This window comes from Piliocolobus tephrosceles, chromosome 4, assembly GCF_002776525.5.
Source record: "Piliocolobus tephrosceles isolate RC106 chromosome 4, ASM277652v3, whole genome shotgun sequence".
In the NCBI taxonomy this organism is placed as follows: domain Eukaryota; kingdom Metazoa; phylum Chordata; class Mammalia; order Primates; family Cercopithecidae; genus Piliocolobus; species Piliocolobus tephrosceles.
The window spans coordinates 156,669,252-156,689,349 of NC_045437.1; the positions used below are offsets into that span (position 1 = coordinate 156,669,252).

Consider the following 20,098-nt stretch of genomic DNA (forward strand, 5'->3'; position numbering starts at 1 on the left):
TGTGTGTGTGTGTGTGTGTGTGTGTGTGTGTGTGTGTGTGTGTGTGTAAGTGGACAGGCTTCCTACATACGAGGTAGATTGGGCCTAAGACAGGAAGGGAGTGGGGCAGCATGAGAAAGGGCAGCTGTACAGGGAATTTCCAGCTATGGAGGGGGCTTCCCTGAAATTCTCCAAACCTCACCGTAAGGCTTGACCTAGCCAAGGTTATCGCAAAGACAAAAACAAAATCCCCTTATTTGTGACAGCACAAATTTCTCTTTACCTGGAAACCAGCAAGACTCAGAGCAAACACTGAAATGACTTTCCAAACATGTGGGCTGAAACCTCTTCAGTCCAAATCACGGCGGTCCTGCCCACTCATGAAGGAGGTCCCCTGCAGGTTCCAACCGGGCAGCCCCTGCTGAGCCTCATTCAAGCCATGGACGTCAAGGTTATATGCAAGCATCCCAACTTCTCTCTGGAAGAGTCACGCCTCTGGATTAATCAATGCTGAAGTTCAACTATATTCCGAGTCTCCCCATCCCAGGCTAAGCTGGAGAGGCCCTGGCAATGGCATCTGGCCCCGGCTCAAGGCTCCTCATGGCATGTTCTCGAACCATTCTCTCAAACTCCTGACCTCAGGTGATCCACCCACCTCGGCCTCCCAAAGTGCTAGGATTACAGGCGTGAGCCACCGCACCCGGCCTGCCACCATCATTCTCAACATCATCTTGACCATCACCCACAGGGGCACCAGGGAGGGGTGGGGTGATCCCCAAGCCTCTGCCACACACCCCAGGGTCCTTCCCTCTGAAGGAGGAAAGTATCCTGTGGACCAAGGCTAAGACTGGACCCTGCCCTTGTCCGGAGAGATCTGATTCCCCCCCTCCCTGGGAGCCAGGCCCCACACACAGCGTCAGGACATGGAGAGTGATGAAGGTAAGGGGTGCCAGCTCATGTCAGGTGATGTTTAAGCAGCGGCCAAGATGAGTACACCAGGTGGAGGTTTGGGTGAATAGCACTCCAGCCAAGGGGACAGTCAATGCCAGGCCTCTGGGCAGGAACATGCCCCATGATCACTGCTGCTGAAGTTGTCCCCCCGGTCCCCACACACCCCCTGCCTCTTTTGCAGTCACTTGCGTGGAATTGCTGGGCAGGTGGGCAGGGCTGACGGGGGTGAAGATAAGAAAGAGATGAACCTTGGGTGTTGACACTTTCTTGCCCAAAATGATTGGCATTTGAGAAGAATAGGAGGAAGATCAGAAAACAGACCTTGGAGCCCGCACAGCAGACGAGGGCTGGACTACGTGAAAGAGCTCATTTCGGTCATGGGCTCAGTGTCACTCATGGAGAGGGCCCAGCTTCAGTTCTGGCCAGCAGTGTGTTGGCAGCAGCTGTCTCTGGGAGGTAGATTTCAGGATGATTTATTTTCTCTTTCTTTATATTTATTTGTGCTTTCCAAGTGGTTCTTTGATGGGCATGTATTTCTTTTAGAATTAGACAAATGTTTGAAACTGGAAGTGGGGAGGGAGCCTTTAGCTGAAGACCATGTCCAGTGTTGTCCAAAATGCCCAGTGCTCCACACAGCTGAGTCACTCCTATCTGACCCCACAGTGAAACCAGCAGTGGGCAGGAATGTAAAAATAAAACTGGAATTTGGTAACCTATGACTCTGACACACCTTGCTAGGAAGATACCCATCCTGGAAGCCAAGGCCAGCTGTGAGGGAGGAAAGCTATCCTGGGAGACTGAGCCAGAGGCTGCAGCTTTGGGGCGTCTGCCTCTGGGGGCTGGAAGCAGGCAAGGAAGGAAGTTTTCCTTCCCCCACCCCACCATAAGCCCTATGGAATTCGGACGACAGAGGCAGGGAGTGAAGGCAGGGAGCCACCAAGAGGGCAGCCCCGAGAGATGAAGGATCAAAATCCTTCCCAGAAAGAGAGTTTGGACTTTGGGATGTTGAGTGATCATCTGCCCAGCATCAGGCCACCTTTCCTCCAGGGTCCACAGCCCTTCCCCAGTGCTGTCCGGCACCAGAGGAGCTCAGTAATTTCGGACAGATGACTTCATGATTTGAGTTTGGGCAGAGTTCTCTCTTGCAACTAATTAAAGCACAATTGTTCCTGGGATAAAGAAGAATTTAAGATTCCCTTCCTGGAATCCCTTGGTTCATCTCAGCACCCCAGTGGCAAGGTTGGCCCAGGCATGGAGTGTCCTCAGTAAAGGGAAGAAATGACAAAGGAAGTTTTGAACAGCATGATATGTGGGGCCACACACTTCCCCACGGCCTTGGAGGCTCTGCCTGGGTTGCCCCACTGCCCTCTCCTGCCTGTCTTGTTTCACTCTCCACCTGACTCAGCCCCTCCAGCCCAGCCACACCAGCTTTCACCAGTCTCCAGACGTGCCGCACCACAGCTCCTGCACACACAGTCCTGCTCCTGGCCTGCTCTTCCCTCTGCTTCCTCCCACAACTCCTCATCCTACAGGTCTCATCCTGAACATCCCTCCCTTGGCCTGCCACCACAGGCACCCAGAGTGCCCAGGACTAGAAGCTGCCCAGCATCAGGCACATAGTATGTAAATAAACGCTGGTTAAAGGACAGGAGGGACCTGGCCAGTGTGGGCCCTAGCAGGGAGTGGGACCATGGGCTCAGGGAGCTGATGCTGGAGACCTGGGGGACCCACCCCTTTCCCCCAGATGATTGACTTCTAGACCTGCACATACCTTCCTGACCAGAAGGTGTCTGCTGGGCAGTTGCCAGGGTGAAGCAGCCAGAAGTCTGTGCTCACGGGCAGCTGTGAGGATGTGAGGAGGGGCCGAGCCTGGGGAGGATGCCGCAGCACCCCACTTCCATCCCAGCAAGACCCGCCTGGATGGCTTCCCCCGCCTGCTGGTGTCGGAGGTGTCTAGCTGCAGACCCCTGCTCACAGGGGGACCCCAGCTACACCATGTAGCTCTGCAGACTTGGGAAACGGGTTTGCCAGCTGGTGATCCCAGGAACTCCCAGAGCGCTCTCCATGCCTAGGCCAGCCTGGCCACTGGGGTCCTGAGACAAAACAAGAGGCTCCAGAAGGGAACCTTGCCCAGGGCAGCTGGCAGCTCAGAAGTGGTTTACACCCCACCAAGGTCCAGGAGGAAGGTTGGGGGATTTGCAAGGATGGGGTGTCCTGTCCTTCTGACCCAGCCTGGCCTCACCTTCAGGTTGCCCTGCTGTGGCATGTTCTTTGGAGCCCGATTACTCACCAGCATTTCTGAGTACAGCCTCTTCCTGACACCGTATCTACCTGCTGTGTACACCAGTTTTTCAGTATCAGGATATAAACACCCCCCACTCCAGGAAGTCCTGGGAGCACCCCCAGTGCTGGCTCCTGCAGACCCTCCACACAGGCACACATCCATCTCCATTGACCCCAGCAGCCAGCCCCACCTCCACTTTCATTCTGTACCCCCACTTCCGGTCTGTTTGCCAGGACCAAATTTCAGCCTCTTTCAGGCAGTGAGGAGCTAGACTCGGGCAAAACTATTCCTCCCCTTCCCCCAAACTGATCCTTATCCAGGCCTAGAAAAAGGAAGAACCCAGCAAGTTTTGTAGGGGGACAAAGCCACTGTTTTCAATGCCATGTAGCTCTACAGACTTGAGAATTGGGTTTGCCAACTGGAGGCCCCAAGAACTCTCAGGAATCAATATCCTACTAGTCAAAAGAGGGATGCGAGCAAGGTGAAGGGGTGGGAGAGAGGCATTCTTGTCAGAGCACAAAGACTCCCAGAGAGCAAATAGATCTGATTATATTGAACACAACAATTGATTTTTTTCTAAATAAACATGCAGGAGGAAATGGGAATGGGCATCTGTTTCTGGCGGAAATCAATTGACCCCAAATTAGAAGAAAATCTAGAAATATAAACAAGCACAAGAAAAAGTGGTTGGGCTGTCCAGGCTTATCAAGGGAGGGAAGGAGGGAGGGTATGAAGGAGGAAAAGAAGAAGGGTAGAAGAAAGAAACAGACAGACTTCCCCATCACCCCTTTCCCCCCAGTAGCTTCCCTGACAGTTGCTCTTCAGTAAATGTGGTTCCCATAATGACAAGGGAGGGAGTAGCTATCATGTTATGAGCCCTTACTGAGTGCCACACCGGTGCAAAGGCCTGTATGTGCACATCTTATTTAATCCTCGTAACGACCCCATGTGGGAGACACTGATATCTCCATTTCGCGGATGAGATCATTGAGACACCCTGCCCAAGGCTACATGCATGATGGCAGCAGAGCTGGAGCTCAAACCCAGGGGACCTCAGAGCCCATGCTCTCTAGTACTTCTTCCTATTGACTCTCCAACTCTGGGATATTACCTCAGGCCCTAAACTGGCCTTGGAATTAAAGAGAAGAGCCCCAGGCTCCATCAACCCATTGGCCTTCAACCTGGAATGGTCAGTGAGGAGCCCGCACCCATTCTCCAGGATTCAGCAAAGCCAGGCGCTGAAAGTACTCATCCCCCGGGGAGATGGGAAGTGGGGCTGGAGGGGCTGCCCTCTCTGCTGACACTCCTGCAGCCCCAGTGTATGGGCCATGCCCTGCATAGTGTCCATCCTAGAAGCCCGTCACCAGCAAGATAAACTATGCCATGCTGCAGTGCATCCCGGGCCTTACTTGTCCAAACACTGCACGGTTCTGCTGCCGTTCAGCAAGCACGCCTGGGATAAAACGAGCTGTGTGCTTTGGTTTTAATGTTGTAAAGCTGCTTTTTGTTTCTTGGTCATAGACTTGTGTATATGTTTGTTTTGAAGTAATCCAGCTCTGGGAGGGTACCTAATTAACATAAGCAGGGCTTATTAGTCCTGTTAACTAAAACTCCCTAATCTAGGAGGCCAAGTATTCAAAAGCAGCCTTTAAGGTAGGATTAAGGCAAAAACCAGCGATTACAAAATGGAATTTAGGCTTTCCTAAAACCTCTATGGGGCTGCCGCTATATATTCTGCTGGAAGAATTTCCCATTCCATCTGGCAGTTATTCTAGTCTGGCTTGTAGTAGGTGCTCAATAAATATTTGTCAGCTGGACAAACAGGTTCCCTCCAGCATTTGCATCATGTGTTGCATGCATTCCATGTTCGATCAATATTTATGGGATAAATTGGTGAGCAGAACACAAACAAGTCCCATTGACTACAGTTGCACCATGCACTGCACATAGTGAATGCCCAGTGCCTATTTGTGAGTGATACGGATGAATGGACCAGCGGCAAGAATGTTCTCTCAAGACCACGGGATAAGTCTCATTATAATAACCTCACCTTCTCTTTCAGGTGACACGTGCACCATAGCCGGCTATGCCCGCTTGAAGAATGTCCTTCTGGCGCTCCAGACCCGCCTGCAGCCACTCCAGGAAGGGGACAGTAGACAAGACCCTGCCTCCCAGAAGCGCCTCCTGGTGGAATCTCTGTTCAGGGACTTAGATGCAGATGGCAATGGCCTCCTCAGCAGCTCTGAACTGGCTCAGGTGGGCATGGCGTTCAGTGAAAGTCACATTATGGAGGAATCCAGTTTTCCATTTCCCAACCCCCACTCCGGGTGTCTAAGAGCATGTGTTCAATACCTCTGAGAACATCTCACAAACAAAATGAGATCAGGTTCTTCTTCCCACCAGCCACGTTCAGCCTCTATTTACAAACAAGCTTTCACAGGCCCTCTCAGCTATCTGGTGAAAAACTCACTTCAGAGGGCCTGGTCTCTCATATTTTGACTGGGAAATCAATCTTTTCTTCGTTGAGTAGGATTAGTTACTCAGCAGAAAAGTTACAAGGAAGCAGTGCTTGGTTTCCATTGAACACCATTGGAGCTATAACATGGAAGTCCCCAAATCTTCTACCTTAGGACAGTACTGCTCCTTGGTATCCAAAGATCAAGAACCCAAACCTCAGCCTGCTTGTTTGCAGAAAGCCCTGTCTCTACCCATCGACCCCCACCAAGCCCTGCTCTCATTTGGGAAAACACTTGCATTACACCCTGCGGTTTGCCTCCCTCCCGCGAGACTGCAGTGTTAACACAGCACACATGTCCTTTGTTGAGCTACAGGGTGGTGCAGCGGTAGTTAGTGTCTGCAGCATAGAAAGCAAGGAAAGAGTGACCTCACACACTGGGGCCACAGCCACTGCCAGTTGCAGGGAGGAGCCTGTAGAGTCCTGATGGTAGAAAAGCTGGGGTGGGCTGGAGGGGCCTGCATTCCTACTTCTGCTTACTGGTTTGTTTCTAAGGGTCTGGAGCCCTAGAGCCACACCAAGCAGGTACAAGATCTGCAAGGAGAGTGAGATCAGCCTCCCCAAGTTGGGTGGTGGGGGGCGGTGGGCAGCTCTTTTCTTGTGACCACAGACTGTCCACCCAGTGGATGGATAATAAAGACAGGTCCCCACCTTTGATGCCAATTTAAGGAAATCTTAAACATGGCACAGGGACCTTCTCAAGGCTGTGGCCCAGTCATTGGGAGGAAGTGGGGTGGGGAGTGCCCTAGCATTCATTGAGCCATGTGCTTGACATTGAGCTAGGCCCTTGACCTGTGATTCATAAACTCTGAAGGGTTCATTGTTATGTAGGATAGTGGCAGACTTTAGAGTCAAACTGCCTAAGGTGAAGTGCTGCCTCCAGCATGTATGAGCTAGTGGACGGTGGGAGACAACGTCGTTTTGCTGTGCCTCTGTGTTCATCTGTGAACCTCACAGGGTCATCATGAGGGTTAAATGAGCTAAGACAGTGAATGCCTTAGAGTGGTACCTGGCATGTGGTATGTTTCTTTCTTTTTTTTCTTTTTTTTTTTTTTAGACTTGGTCTCACTCTGTTACCCAGGCTGGAGTGCAGCAGTGCAATCTTGGCTCATTGCAGCCTCTGCCTCCCGGGCAGAAACCATTCTTGTGCCTCAGCCTCCCAAGTAGCTGGAATTACAGGCTTACACCACCACACACAGCTAATTTGTGCATTTTTAGTAGAGATGTGGTTTCACCATATTTGCCAGGCTGGTCTCAAACTCCTGACCTCAGGTGATCCGCCCACCTTGGCCTCTCAAAGTGCTGGGATTACAGGTGTGAGCCACCGTGCCTGGCCACATGGTGTGCTTCAATGGAGAGAGTCATCAGTATTGTTGCCATCATCATCATCGTTATTATTATTTCCTCCTTAAATCTTTTGACCATCCTCTGCTGTAAGGAGGAGACTACTATTATCCCACTTCACAGATATTTTCAGATGAGGAAACTGAGGCTCTAAGAAATCAGACAACTTGCCTGAGTTGTTCACTGCCTGAGACATGATAGAACTGAGATAAAACCCTGGCAGGCTGACATGCATGCGCCTGCTCTCCTCAGAGCACTCGGAATCTCCCTGGGGAGAATGGCTCCCACCAAGAGGCACCACATGGTTCCTTGAAGGTCTGTAGAGACAGCAAGTACCCACAGAACCCTAGTAAGGAGCAGCCACCAGAAGCTTTGGAATGTAGGCCCTCTGTTCCAGGCAGTCCTGAGCCTGCTTCCAGGAAGCACGTTGGGAATCTCAGATGACTCTGCTCTGCTCACCCATACCTGAGCAGCTCATGCAAGCCCATTCAAGGCCTGTATCCCAGGAGGCTTGCTGCCCATGGCCCCCGGGGCAACCACCCTGCCAGCATGTCACCACCTCCATCAGCACTAGGCCTCAGCTCTGGCTAAGACCCTGAGTGGCAGGTCCAGGGACCTACAGGTGACTCAGGCTGCTCTGGGAAAATCCCAGGTACTGACAGTTACAGCTACCTGCAGGAAGAAGCACCTGGCAATTCCTCAAACTACCGAGCAGGGAGCACCGAGGGCAGGTGGCATCAGCTTGTCTTTAACAGAAGCTGCTGTGAGATCTTGGTATCCAGGCCCACACAGCTCCAGGTAAACAGAACCTTACCAGGCACTTCGTTCTAACCTGGCAGATATGTGGCCTGAGGCACCTGAAGCCATTAAGAAGTGTGGTAATTGGACAATGATTTCCTCTTTAAAATTTAATATAGTTAAAGTCTGTTTCATAAATCTGCCAAGCAGAGCCTGGCTAAAGTGGGCCTTTCCTTGACACTGAATCAAAGGTGCTGGGGAAAAACTCGTCAGTCCTATAAAAAGTTAATCAATTTCCAATGCAGAAATAGACAAAGGGAAATTTCCATCTTCAGAAGATTGATCTCAGGCGTTATGGTTGATCTCCCTTTTATCGAACACTCTTACTTGCTTGGTGAAGGGTCATTTTTTTAACATTATCACATTAAATTGCCTTTAATACAGCAGACCAAGCTGAGAATGTTAAATAAAGAGCAAATGCCTCTGCCTCCCTCCCCCCGCACCAAAATAAAACAAAATCATTTTCTTTCTTCTGAGATTTCCTTCTGAGCATTTTCCCTGCAAGACCTTCAGTTCCGAGCACACTGGCCCCTGGCTGTAGCTCCAGCTGAGTGAGGGTGCCTAGAATTTCTACCCTTAGTTACCTTGGGACATGTGGCTGATCATGCTGGGCAGGCCTCTGTGTCCTATGGCTCAGACCACAGCTGGAGAGGAGTTTACGAGAGCCTATATCATCTGTGGCCTCCGTGCCAGAGTCACGAAGGTGGACATCTGTGTCCCGGGCAGGACAGGGCAGGCAGGGGCGAAAGTCTCAGGTCTAGGTGGATAGAGCGGAGGGGTCTGGGAGTGTGCTGTGTCCAGGCAGCACTGCCTGCCATGGGTAAGGGCTGATGGGTGGTGGGTGGGTGCGTGATGCAGCAGTGACCTCCAGCTGTATGCAGCTGGAAGCTGGCGGGCCTCTGTCCCCACACTGAGTTCAGCCACGGTTTGCTGGGTTTATCTGATGGGGCCTTTTCTCTCCTGTCTCCCCATCTATAGCACACAGCAGTAGAGCAGGTGGCCTCAAGGATTCCCATCTCAGACTGTGGTCTGTCTGCCTAGACAGGGAAAAGACACACCTGAGCTCTAGTGTAGACTCTGCCCCAAGCACTGTGTGAACCTGGGGAAGCCACTTTCCCTCTCTGAGCCTGTTTTCTCATCCATAAAATGAAGGAGTCAGACAAGACAAAACCAAAGGGCTTCAGGTACCCCTCAAGGCCCACTGAACTGTCCCTGAATTCCCTCTTGGCCTGAGTCATTTTCATCAATGCCCATGACTCTAAACTTACCTGACTCTGGCCTTGTTCTCCTCCTCACCCCACAGCATGTGCTGAAGAAGCAGGACCTGGATGAAGACTTACTTGGTTGCTCACCAGGTGACCTCCTCCGATTTGACGACTACAACAGTGACAGTTCCCTGACTCTCCGCGAGTTCTACATGGCCTTCCGTAAGTTGGGTCCTAGTGGGAAAAGGGCTTATTTCCGCAGGTGCTCCTGCACCAAAATGCTGTTGGGTGCCTGGAGTCTGTCCTCAGTTGTCTCCCAGGTTGGTTTCTTATACAGAGAAAAGCTGTTGAATTTGTTTTGCAACAAGCCTGAGCTTTAAGAAAAGACTAAATGGAGAGTGGATGGGGCCAGAGAGGGCTTGCCCTGTTCCTTTTGAATAAAGACTTTTCTCGCTCTTTGAGGGGCCAGGACTGTAATTGAAGCATAGCCATGAGGGCACTGTGAGCACCCCCTTGGGGGTTCTGTGACTGAAGGAGAAGGAAGCAGATTTTAGGGCTATCCTCAGGCTACGGCCTGGCCATGTGGGGAGCCCTGCCTGGAGGAAAACACCCTGCAGGAGGGCCTGGAGGCTTGGCCATGCACCAGCAGGGAGCAGTGACTACCCAAGGACAATGGAGAGTGAGGGTCCAAAGTGAAGAGACGCAGGGGATCCCTGGAGAAGAAGGGAAAGTGGGTGCTCTTTGAAAACAGGAGGTACTCTGAGTGCCCCTCCAGGGAGTGCCTGGTGCATATGCAAGTGGATGGGTGCCTTCAGGACCTGTATCTTTTACTGAGGTGATCTTCCAAGAGATTACATGAACCAGAGGTGGTGCTGGGACAGGACTTACAAGAAATGCAAGATACAAGAGCCCTGTGTATCTCCAGGCAGGGGTCAGCAGAGGGGAGAGGAAACGGCAGTGCTGGGCCCACACTGGAGACTAGAGGGGACATCCTTGGCCCAAAAGTGATGAAGCCCCTTATGTTAGAAGATATTCAAGCTCTGCTTAAAGTGGGCAATGCATATACCCTTGGGTGTGACCTGCCAGCTCACAGTTCCTAAGCGCAAGCCCTGGCATTCAGGAGGTGGGTGCAAGTCCACCCCATCCCCAGGGGCCCTGAGCCACAGAGCCTGGCATCCTCCCTCAACCCCAACCTTTACCTGGAGTCCCATTTCCAGCAAAGTATTCCTGCTTCAGAGTGACATCTCTTTGGGCTGCTGCTATTCCACACCTTCATAAGGCCTGACGAGGGATCCTTGTGATTTGTTGGCAAGCAGGGCTCTTGTGGCAAATAGAGAGGTACTTGGATGACATAAGAGGAGAGAAACAAGTATGATTCTTCCCTATGGGAAGTGTCCATGAGCTTGACCTGGTTTCAGGGGCCTTTCTAGTTCATATCATCCTTAGTACCAAAGTCCACCCCCCAGTTCCAGGGTTTCGCTTGATTTACTGTGACTGTGCAGGGTCCCCATCATCATCCTCCCTGCCCACTAGTCAAACTCATACCTGCCTGTGCTGGTTCATAAGAAGGTGAGAGTGGCTGGTAGGCTTATCCTGCTGTGGAGGTGTTTTTCTTGTGGACCAAAGAGATTATTTCCAGAAATACGTCTGAAAATACATTTGGAATGTGTGGAAGTAGCCACAACTCCCCAAACCTGGTTCACGAGAGCCCATTGTTAAATTTTCAGGAATTTTGCAAGCAGTTAAACACTTGGTCGTGTTAAATTGGCCACACTGGGAATATTTACATCATAGAAATTCACACCACACAGATGCTACCAAAAAAGGGAAGGGGGGACATTTTTTCTTCTCTAGCGAGCCGGTTGTTAAACATTGACCTACGTATCACTGGACAAGACCCTCTCTCCTGCCCTCGGAGTCTACTTCTGGCAATATCCTCCCCACCTGCCTCCCCACACTGAGACTCCTTGATGATTCCATGGAACATGAACAAGAGTAGGCTCGAGCAGCTAGGGCAGGTTACAGGAACAGCAGCTCTCCGAGTCAGGAAAGCAGCAACGTGTTTTCTGGGGATAGTTCCAAGACATTCCCAAAAACGCTTTCTGAGCCTAGACCCCTCTACCAAAGGAGTTATGAAGGAAAAGCTCAGTGCATTTTTAGAGCCAGAGGCCAAGACTGGACTTCAGGGATTTGCAGGGCATACCGGGCATCATTACTTAATGTCCCAGGATGCCATCATTAAGCAGATAATGGCACTGCTTGGGTACCATCTTGGTGCCTGGTACCACAGCAGCCTCTGCTTTATGAGCACAGTTCCCATGAATGGGTCTGGGGCCAAACAGCAAGCTCTTGGCTTTGCTCTCAAGGAAAGGGAAGCATCCCTATTGCCTATGATGAAAGAGAAGGCCTCTCCAGCTTCCCTAGTAAGGTCATTATAAACATAAGCTACCCTGGAAAGGGAAGGACGTCATTACCTGACCTCCAGCCATGTGTCTCATACAGAGCAACGTGGTGTCAGCTCCCTTTGTTCCTGGATTATTATTTGGAAAGCTTTATAATCATCATTTTTAAAACAAATTAGATTCTGCTGTCGCCTTGGACTTGTTTTGAACCAGACAGCCAAACCATTCATCGCAGCCCAGCCCAAATAATAGATATGCAATAAAACGTAAACTCACAGCCATTAAGGAAGCCGCAAAATGAGTTAACCCCCACTATAAAGGCTTGACATGCAGCCACTTGGAGCATATGGAGATCAATGGTTTTTCAAAGTCACAGGAACTCTAAACTAAATTCCCATAGCTCTGGAAATAGATTTATGGTTCAGCGAATTTTAAATAGGTAATTGAAATGAGACATATAGGTACAAGTTATTACCTAGCAATCGATGGGCATTAAAGAAATCTCACTAAAACCCAGAAAGTAATATCTCAAACATTTCAGCAACAACATTCTGGATTTAATTTTAAAAACTAGAGCTGATGGGCTGGCAGAGGTCGAGGCATTAGCATTTTATTTTCTAGTCTCTATTTTGCTGGTGTCCTTGGGTGTAAGGCAGGGTGAGGTCTGTGGGGTAACTCCAGCTCTGTAGCCTACCAATGCAGAGTCAATCACTTTACTAAAGGATGTTGGGTTTGGGGCTGTTTTCCCCAGAGAAGGAAGTTGTATTTATCAGTTTTTGAGGTTTGTGGGAGAAGTCTCCTAAATCATGTCTTCCCGTGCAGCTGGCCTGGTCCTGGCTGGGCTATGCTTGCCACAGTCTGCGGCCGGCGGGGGGTGATGCTAGGAGTCCCACAGCTGGTGGCTGTCTATGCTGAGCTGGTTCGTGATGGGGCTGCACCCCCTTCCTGGCTGTGAGGAACAGGTGACTCTCCTCCAGGGTGGCAGGCAGCCCCACCCAGCCCAACTCCTGCCACCTCACCTGGAGGTCAGCTTTGCTGACTGTGGAAATCTGCATACCTTGGAAATGATCCATAGGCATAGAATATGTGTTTGTATTTCCGTGCTGGGCCCTGGCAGGCTGGCAGGTCAGGCCTCTGGAGCAAAACCATCGGCCACAAATACCCAAGCCCCCCACTGCAGGTGAGGGCAAATGTGGAAGGAAGACCACTGTGGGAAGGCCAGCAGGTCCACCCTGAAGCTGCTGTAGGCCGAGGCTCTCTGAAAGTAGGGTGAGCTCCTGGGCAGGGAGGGACAGGCCCTGTCTCCTCTCCCATCCGTACACTTGGCCTGGAGTGGTATGGAAAGGGCAGGCCACCAACCTGAGCCTTTCAGAGGAGCCTGACCAGAGCAGGGAGAGCAGCACAGGGAAAGGGTCAGGAATTGAGGTTGGGAAGTGTAGGAGGAGGAAAACCATGGAAGATGAGGTAGCATTAGGTCAGCAAACGCACACAGAGCTCACTCTCGGGGAAGCGCGGGGCAGAGACTCAGCTGTGGGCAAGACCACAGCAGGCCCTGCCCATGAGGATCTTGCCACCTGGGTAGAGAGGCGGGGGTGGGGGAACAGAAAGATGACCCAATAAACAAAGTAGGAGCTGAGAGAGAGCGTCCTGGGTGCAGGAGGACCAACTGTCCCCAGAGAGGTCAGGAAGGGACATCGGAGCAAAGACCTCAATGCCGAGCTAGAGATAACCAGACAGAGGGTGAGGAAAAAGGTTTCCCGGGCAGGTCGGGGGAGCATGTGATCCCAAGGGACAAGGGGCTTGCCTGAGGGAGGAGGCAATACCCAGGGCAGAAAGGCCACCACCACAGTTAGGGCCCCGGGGGCAGAACTCAGACTCAGAGACCAGGGCTTGGAGAAGGCCGGCTTAGCTCGGTTCTGAGGGGGACCCTCCCCAGCCTCTCCAGAGTTGCCCAGTGAGTGGTGAGTCCCCATCACTGCAGGTGCACCAGCCTGCAAGCTGCTGGAGAGGGGACTGAGTATCAGCTGGAGACCTGGACTTGGCCTTTGAAGGCCTCCAGTGATGACTGTCGGGACAGACATGTGAGCAGAGCTGTTATCTAAGACCTCCTAGGACCTAGACATGTTATCTAAGACCTCCTGATGTCCTGGGGTCTGGACTCTGTCCTTTTTGGCTGTCCCTTGCTATATAAAGACAGAAACACAACTGATGCATGCGCCTGCCTCCACCTGCCCCTACTGTGCAGGAAAAGTTGTCAAGAGCCCCTTGGCAAGTGTCTGATGAGTGCCTCATCTGCATGAGGAACAGGGGTGGCAGGAATGGGGCCTCCGTCTATGCATTAGGGTTCTGGATGGAACAATCTCTGCCCCCCATTACACCACAGAGGGCTTGATTCTGAACCAGAACTAGTGATTGCTTGTCATTGCACCCTGCAGCAGTTTCTTCTTCTCCCACACTTGGAAGTTTCAAACCCAGACTGCCCCTTTCCCATCTCAATGGTTTACTTCTAACAGCTGCATGGTGGGACCCGGCACTTTCTAGTCATTGTCTGGAGCTGAGTCTTCAAGCACTTTCCATTTTTAAAGATCCCAGCTGGAAGTTGTCAATGGCCTCCATGCAGAGCAATTGAATAGCAGAAAATGAACTAATTACAGGTTGTTATTGAAAATCTATTATATACAAATTGCAAAGAAAACTCATTAAAATATGAAGCTTTGGTGATTTTTTAAAACCCTCCTCTTGGAGGGAGAGGCAGGAGTGGGGCAGCTGGACACCTTGTCCTTCACTATTCCTGGAGTAAGAACTCCCCCAGGGGCTGCACTACAGTCTTGTGTTCATGTGTCACACAGCCCAGCCTGACATCATGAAGCTTGAAAGTTTGCCTGCAGGAGAGAGCTCTCTGAATGTTAGTAAATACTCAAAAATGGCTGCAGAGGAAACAAAGAATTTCATTACAAAGATATAAAATGAGAACAATTTAAATGTCAGCTTTTTACTAGGATAGCACCATATTATCCTTATAAATCTCCATGTTTTTGCAAAGCTTTTGTGAGGACTTCAACATGCAATTAAGCACTGAAGGTCACATTCCCGATTTCTTAGCTTGCTCCCTTGGATTGGAGTGTTGACGGGGCTTAGGATGCGAATGCCTGAGTCATCCAGAGTTCGCATCTCAAGGGAGATCTTTGCATGACCGAGGCTACCTCCCAGGCTCCAGGCAGGAGCCCAGAAACCAAACTGAGGGTAACATGGAGGCCCCCAGCCCGCTGCCTCCTTGGCCTGCCAGCACTGCCCTTGTCTCAGCGTGGGTGTAGGTGGTGTGAGCTCTGAGGTACCTTGTGATAACCAGGTGTCCCGAGGTGTGGAGAAGACCCACCCTGGCATGTTTCTGAAAGGTAAACCTTGCCTGAGGTTGTACCAGCCTAGGAAGGATGCTTAGGGCACAATCACTCGTTCTCTAGCTTGTTGCTCTTTCCTTCCTCTCTGATCACCTATTCTCAGGTTCCATGACAGCACCCTGTAAAACCCCACCACCACTGCTATAAGGCCCAGCTTGTGGGCTGCACGGGAACAAACTGTGTCCTGGGGTTAGGGAGTGGTGGGGATGTAAGAGGAACTCCACTTACATGGGACGTAGCGACTGACTGGGTGAACAGCTGTGGGCCACCCTCAAGGCCGGGGCACTCAGAAGCCTCAGCACCAAAGTGGCCCCCTGGGGACAGACAGTCCCTGGATAGGCAGAGAGAGCCACTGGACACCTGAGCTACTACTGCCTGCCTGAAGCAGCAGATGAAGAGTGAGCTGGAAACCCCCAGAAGATGGGCCATTGCCCCTTCTGAGATTTTCTCAGCATCAGCGATACCAATCCCTACTTATCGTGGCCCTTCCTGAACAACTCTTTAGCCCCAAAGGCTAAGGAGCACCTCTTCTAACCCAGACGCCAGCTATTTCCCACACCCTCACTCTGGGTTGAGGACCGAGGCAGGCTGAGAGCAGGAGAGTTGCCAGGTGGTTGAAATATAGGCAGAGGCCACAGGACTAATGAGTGTATGCAAAGACAGCAGCAGGACTACACAGTAACAAACGCAGGAGGCACCAAAGGCCAAAGCGAAAGTAGGGGTGACCTCTGAGAGCTGGCAGGGTGGTTCCAGCCCAAGGGTCTTGCTCCAGCGGGTGGACAAGACCAGCAGAGCAAGGAAGAGGAGCCTAGCACTTTCCATGCGGTGGGCATTCAGCCTGGCAAAGAGTAGGTGCTTGACAAACATTTGTCCTAGGGATTAAAGACCCTGGTGGACTTTTAAATAATTGTAGTAAAGAGAAAATGTTCAGAGCTGTTGTGGCAGTTTCCAGAGAGAAGGAAGAACAGACCTGAGGGTTCCCCTTGATGGTCGAGGCATCCTGTTGCCCACATGTGGCACGCACCGGGTGAGCAGCCCACCATGGTTCCACACAGTGGTCTGTGAGCCGGTGGCTGGGGGGCACAGAGGGGCCATGGAACCTGCAGTCATCCCTCGGTTTGGCACCGTGCTCCCATTTGCTCACTGCTGTCCTGGTGGGACCCCTGTTTCCCCCAAAGCTGGCCTCCCACAGGACAGTGCCAAGCCACCCTTAGCACCCTTTATAACAGAGCATCTGACAAGTCCTTACCCAATGCCTCCCAGAGACTCCCTGGATACCATAAGGAGGCCCAAGGCAAGAGGTAGAGTGGGATTAAAATGTGCTCTGCAGTAAAGTGTTCGCACCCAAGTCTTATCTGATTTCCCTTTTTGAAAGACCTGTGAAGTCAGAGGATGGCAGTGGCTGTGGAAGTTGATCTTTCTGGGTATTTATTTGTGTTCTTGATAAGCAGAAAGAGAAAGGTTATCGCAAGTGCAGCATGGAAATAAATCAATGGGAGATCTTCCCCGTGGATAGAGGAGCAGATGTTCTGAGTCTACGTAGAAGGGGACACGCCTAACGGCCATATGCTCAGAGCCCCGAGTTCCCATTTAACTCACACAGGATTTGGTGGGGTTCTGGAGGTCCCAGATTTTTACCTTTACATATGAAGGCTGATAGCATCTTTGGACCCTTGGGATCCTGATTTTGACTGGGGCAAGCGAACACTCATAACTAGTTTGTGGAACTACAGGCTGGACTCAGCACAGGTACAAGCAGGAGAAGAGTTTTGTTCTCCTCTGCTCAGACTTCCCGGTGAATCCAAATCTTCCCCTGGCTGTGGGCTGAGGAGGGTGGTGAGCTAAGGAGCACTCAGCAGTTTGGTCGCCACCACGAGGTGGCTTTCTGTCACTCTTTAGCATGGGGGTATTTGGTAATGGCTTTCCATTTTGAGCTTCTGCCAGAATTCTAACACTGCAGCAAGAGTCCCATCCAGTGCCCACTCCCCTTGTAGATCTGCCCAGGGAAGGTGCAAGGGGCCTCTGTGCAAGCCGCCCAGGGCAGCCTGCAAGCTGTGCCCTTGGAGAGCTGTTCTTCTCCAGATGGCATGGGCAATTTGTCGTCAGACACGTACTTCAGGCAGAACAACTGTTTATACACTTGTTGGGACTGCAAAATGCATCCAGGTGGGGTGGGAATAGGCCCCAAAGGACTCTCTCCCCCTCCACAGGTGGTGGGATGGGCAGTGTATGGGGCGGTACCTCCAAGCCCACCCCACATTCTCCATCTAAGTGGCGTCTCTCAGCTTACTCATCTTCCCAAACCCCTTCAGACAGAGCCCCCACTAGCGAGTTGCTAATGGCTCTCCAGAGCCCATTGCTTCCCAGCAACCACTGCAGGCTGCGCACTCACTGCGTGCCAGATGCCCTGCGAGGCATCTGGCAGGCAGCACCTCTCCTGACCTCCGAGTTCCAAAAATAAGGAAACCAAGGCCCAAGGAGGTTGGGGCTGCAGAGCCTAACTCCCAGCCAGGTGTGACAGTTCCAGACCTGAGCACTTTGGCAGGATGCTGGCTGCACTTCCGCTCCAGCCAGGACTCTGTGGAGTCTTTGTGTCTTCCCCCATGATGTGTGACTCTGGGGTGGGCAGAGGGTGGGCTCAGTCAGACAGACCCTCTCTGGGAGCTGTTCACCTCTGCTGCTGCAGAGGGCAGGGTCCCTGAACTGGCATCTTTTCTGAGTCATGAAGTCCGTATGCCACAGGTGTTTTCAGACACATTTTACCTGGGTCCCTTTCAGATGACAGTGTGAAAAGAGCAGGATTACTGTCCTGCAGAACCACAGCAGTTGACACCTCCAACCTCCTGACAAAGCTCCGGCTCCACAGAGAAAGTGGGCCCGAGCAGTAGACCTGTTATCCAGAACAGGTGTCCCGTGGAGGGCTGCTGTCTCTCAAACCCAAACCCCATCAAATATCCATTCCTTCTCAGCTCCCACAAATAAATGCACCTCCAGAGGCTCCTCTTCTGAGCCACCTCCAGCCCTGGTGTTTGTCCTGACCCTCAGTAGTCTACCTCTGTGCCATGGTGCTTGGAAATGTGCTGATGCTTGGCAGCAGGTTCAACATTGGGGAAATGATGGCTTGGAAACAAAAGTCACATCCCTGCCTTTCATGGGTGTTCAGAACACCCATCCCTCAGGGTAACTTGCTGACACCTTGGTGAAGGCTGACAGCCTTCGGAGGAGCTCACAGGAAGGCCCTGGCTTAATACTGTCCAGGCAGCAGCTGTACCAGGCCACAACTGGGGAGGCCACTGCTCCATGTTCAGGGCACAGTAGGGGATTTAAGGGCAGTGGAGTCGACTCCTGGCCGCCTCAGACAGAACAAACAGGGGTGGGTGGGGAACTGGGCCTAAAAGTACTACCGGTTAAATAACTCGGCGTCTAGAAAGCTCCAGAGCAAGGCTAGCCCAGGGCCCTGCCACCCCTGACACCTGGAAGTGCTGAGTGAATGAACGGACTTGGTAACAGGCAGACTCTGTCCCTGTGGGAGATGTGGCCACCGTGTCTCCTTCCTCACGTCCCCTAGTGCAGAGAGAGCAGAGCAGGTGCAAGGTGCAACTGGATATGGCCATTCTGCAGCCTGAGCCTCCACAGACACCCTTGAGGCTTGAGCGCTTAGGGCACTTACAGAATGACTGTCCTGTGAGTGGGGACCAAGCGATGGACAGAGCTTCCTGGTAAACCTAAGGGCTTCTGAGTTTGGCAAAACACAGAAAATGTGGAATGTTCAGTGGCAGAAGGGCCAGCTGTGAGGAAGGTGGGGGGTTGGAAAAGGAGCAATAGTGGCCGCACCTTAAAGGCAGATGCTATTCTGCCTTAAATGGACATAAGGAGAGAAACTGGGGACATCTGGCCATGTGGGCCCTTCCTGAGCCTTTGTACTCATGTGTGCACTTCCCTTTGAAGTCAGGAGAGGTAACTGATCTTGCCAGACTCAGCCCAAGCCTATGATCCCTGCCCTTGAGACCACAGGCCCCAGCCCCTCTGTAAGCAGCCCTAGCCAGGCGGCTGAGCAGACGAAATATTCCCAGGCCCCACAGTCTGAGCAGCGTGACTTTAAAAAGTCTGTGTTAGACTAGACTGACTGCACCCAACCTGTTCCTTTTGAAAACAGTGTCTCAGAAGGTTCAGGCCCTTACAAACAGGCTCTGTAATGTCTACAAACAAAATGTCTCCCAAGATGCCCAGGCTGCAGGGAGTAGCCCACATCCCAGGGGAGCAGTACAGTCCTTACAATGGCATGACCATAAGGGCTCTGGCCTGAGCCTCAGTCTCACCAAAGGGACTGGCCGCCTGGTCTCCAGCCCCGGTTCCTGATCCTCAGATGAAGATGCTGTGAGGCCATGGGCACTTCCAGGGAGAGTGGCCTGGCAAGCGGCTGTCCCTCAGTTCTCTGCAGAGGACAGTAAGCTTCCAGAGCGAACTGAGACACCCCTGCAGGTGCCACATGGATCAGCACCATGACTGAGTTTCCTGCTCTCAGATGTCATAGACGTGGTCTTTGAAGTCACAAAACCAACAGGTTAGGAAGCTCTTGGGCTTCAGCTCTGAGTAGGCAGGAGTTAAGGGAAACACCCCAAATTGAAGCAAAACAACAGGTGAATATTTGCGCTCATGTATTCATTCATGCCTAGCATCTGCCCCAGGCAAGTTCGGGACTGGGCCCTGGGGAAAGAATGGTGATGCGACAAGCCTGGCCCTGTCATCCTGTCTGCAAGTTGATTACTGGAAAACCAATCCAGGACCCACAGTGGGGAAGCCCACCCACGATGGAGCGTTGGCTGGATGGGCAGACACCGTGCCCAGCACCTGGCGTAGAGGCATCGCACTCCTCAGGAGCAGAGCATTGCAGGGCTCACCATGTGTTGCAGAGCTTGCCTCTGAAGCCACATAATTAATATCAGGAAATCATACAGCATTGATAGTTGATGCTAAGCTATTCTAAGTGAATTCATTAATCCTTGCAACAATCTATGAGGGAGGAACTATCATTATTCCCTTTTTTATAGAGGAGGCCCGGAGGCACCATGCTAGAGTAACTTGCCCACCTGTCAGCTAGAGAGTTACAGAGCAGGATTTGAACCCAGGAGTTCAGCTTCAAACCCTATGTTCTTACCTACTAAGCTATGCTGCATCTCAAGTCATTCTAGAAAATCTTGGTCATCAGCATCTGTTTCAGG

At 51.7% G+C, this 20,098-nt stretch overlaps 1 protein-coding gene across 1 annotated transcript in view; it reads left to right on the plus strand.

The window, feature by feature from the left end:
• Positions 1–20,098, plus strand: part of FSTL4 (follistatin like 4) — a 410,886-nt gene that overhangs the window by 287,275 nt on the left and 103,513 nt on the right. Inside the window, exons 5-6 of the mRNA XM_023196194.2 lie at positions 5,277–5,470; positions 9,175–9,298. Coding sequence (XP_023051962.2) covers positions 5,277–5,470; positions 9,175–9,298 — 318 coding nt within the window. The remainder of the gene's footprint in view (positions 1–5,276; positions 5,471–9,174; positions 9,299–20,098) is intronic.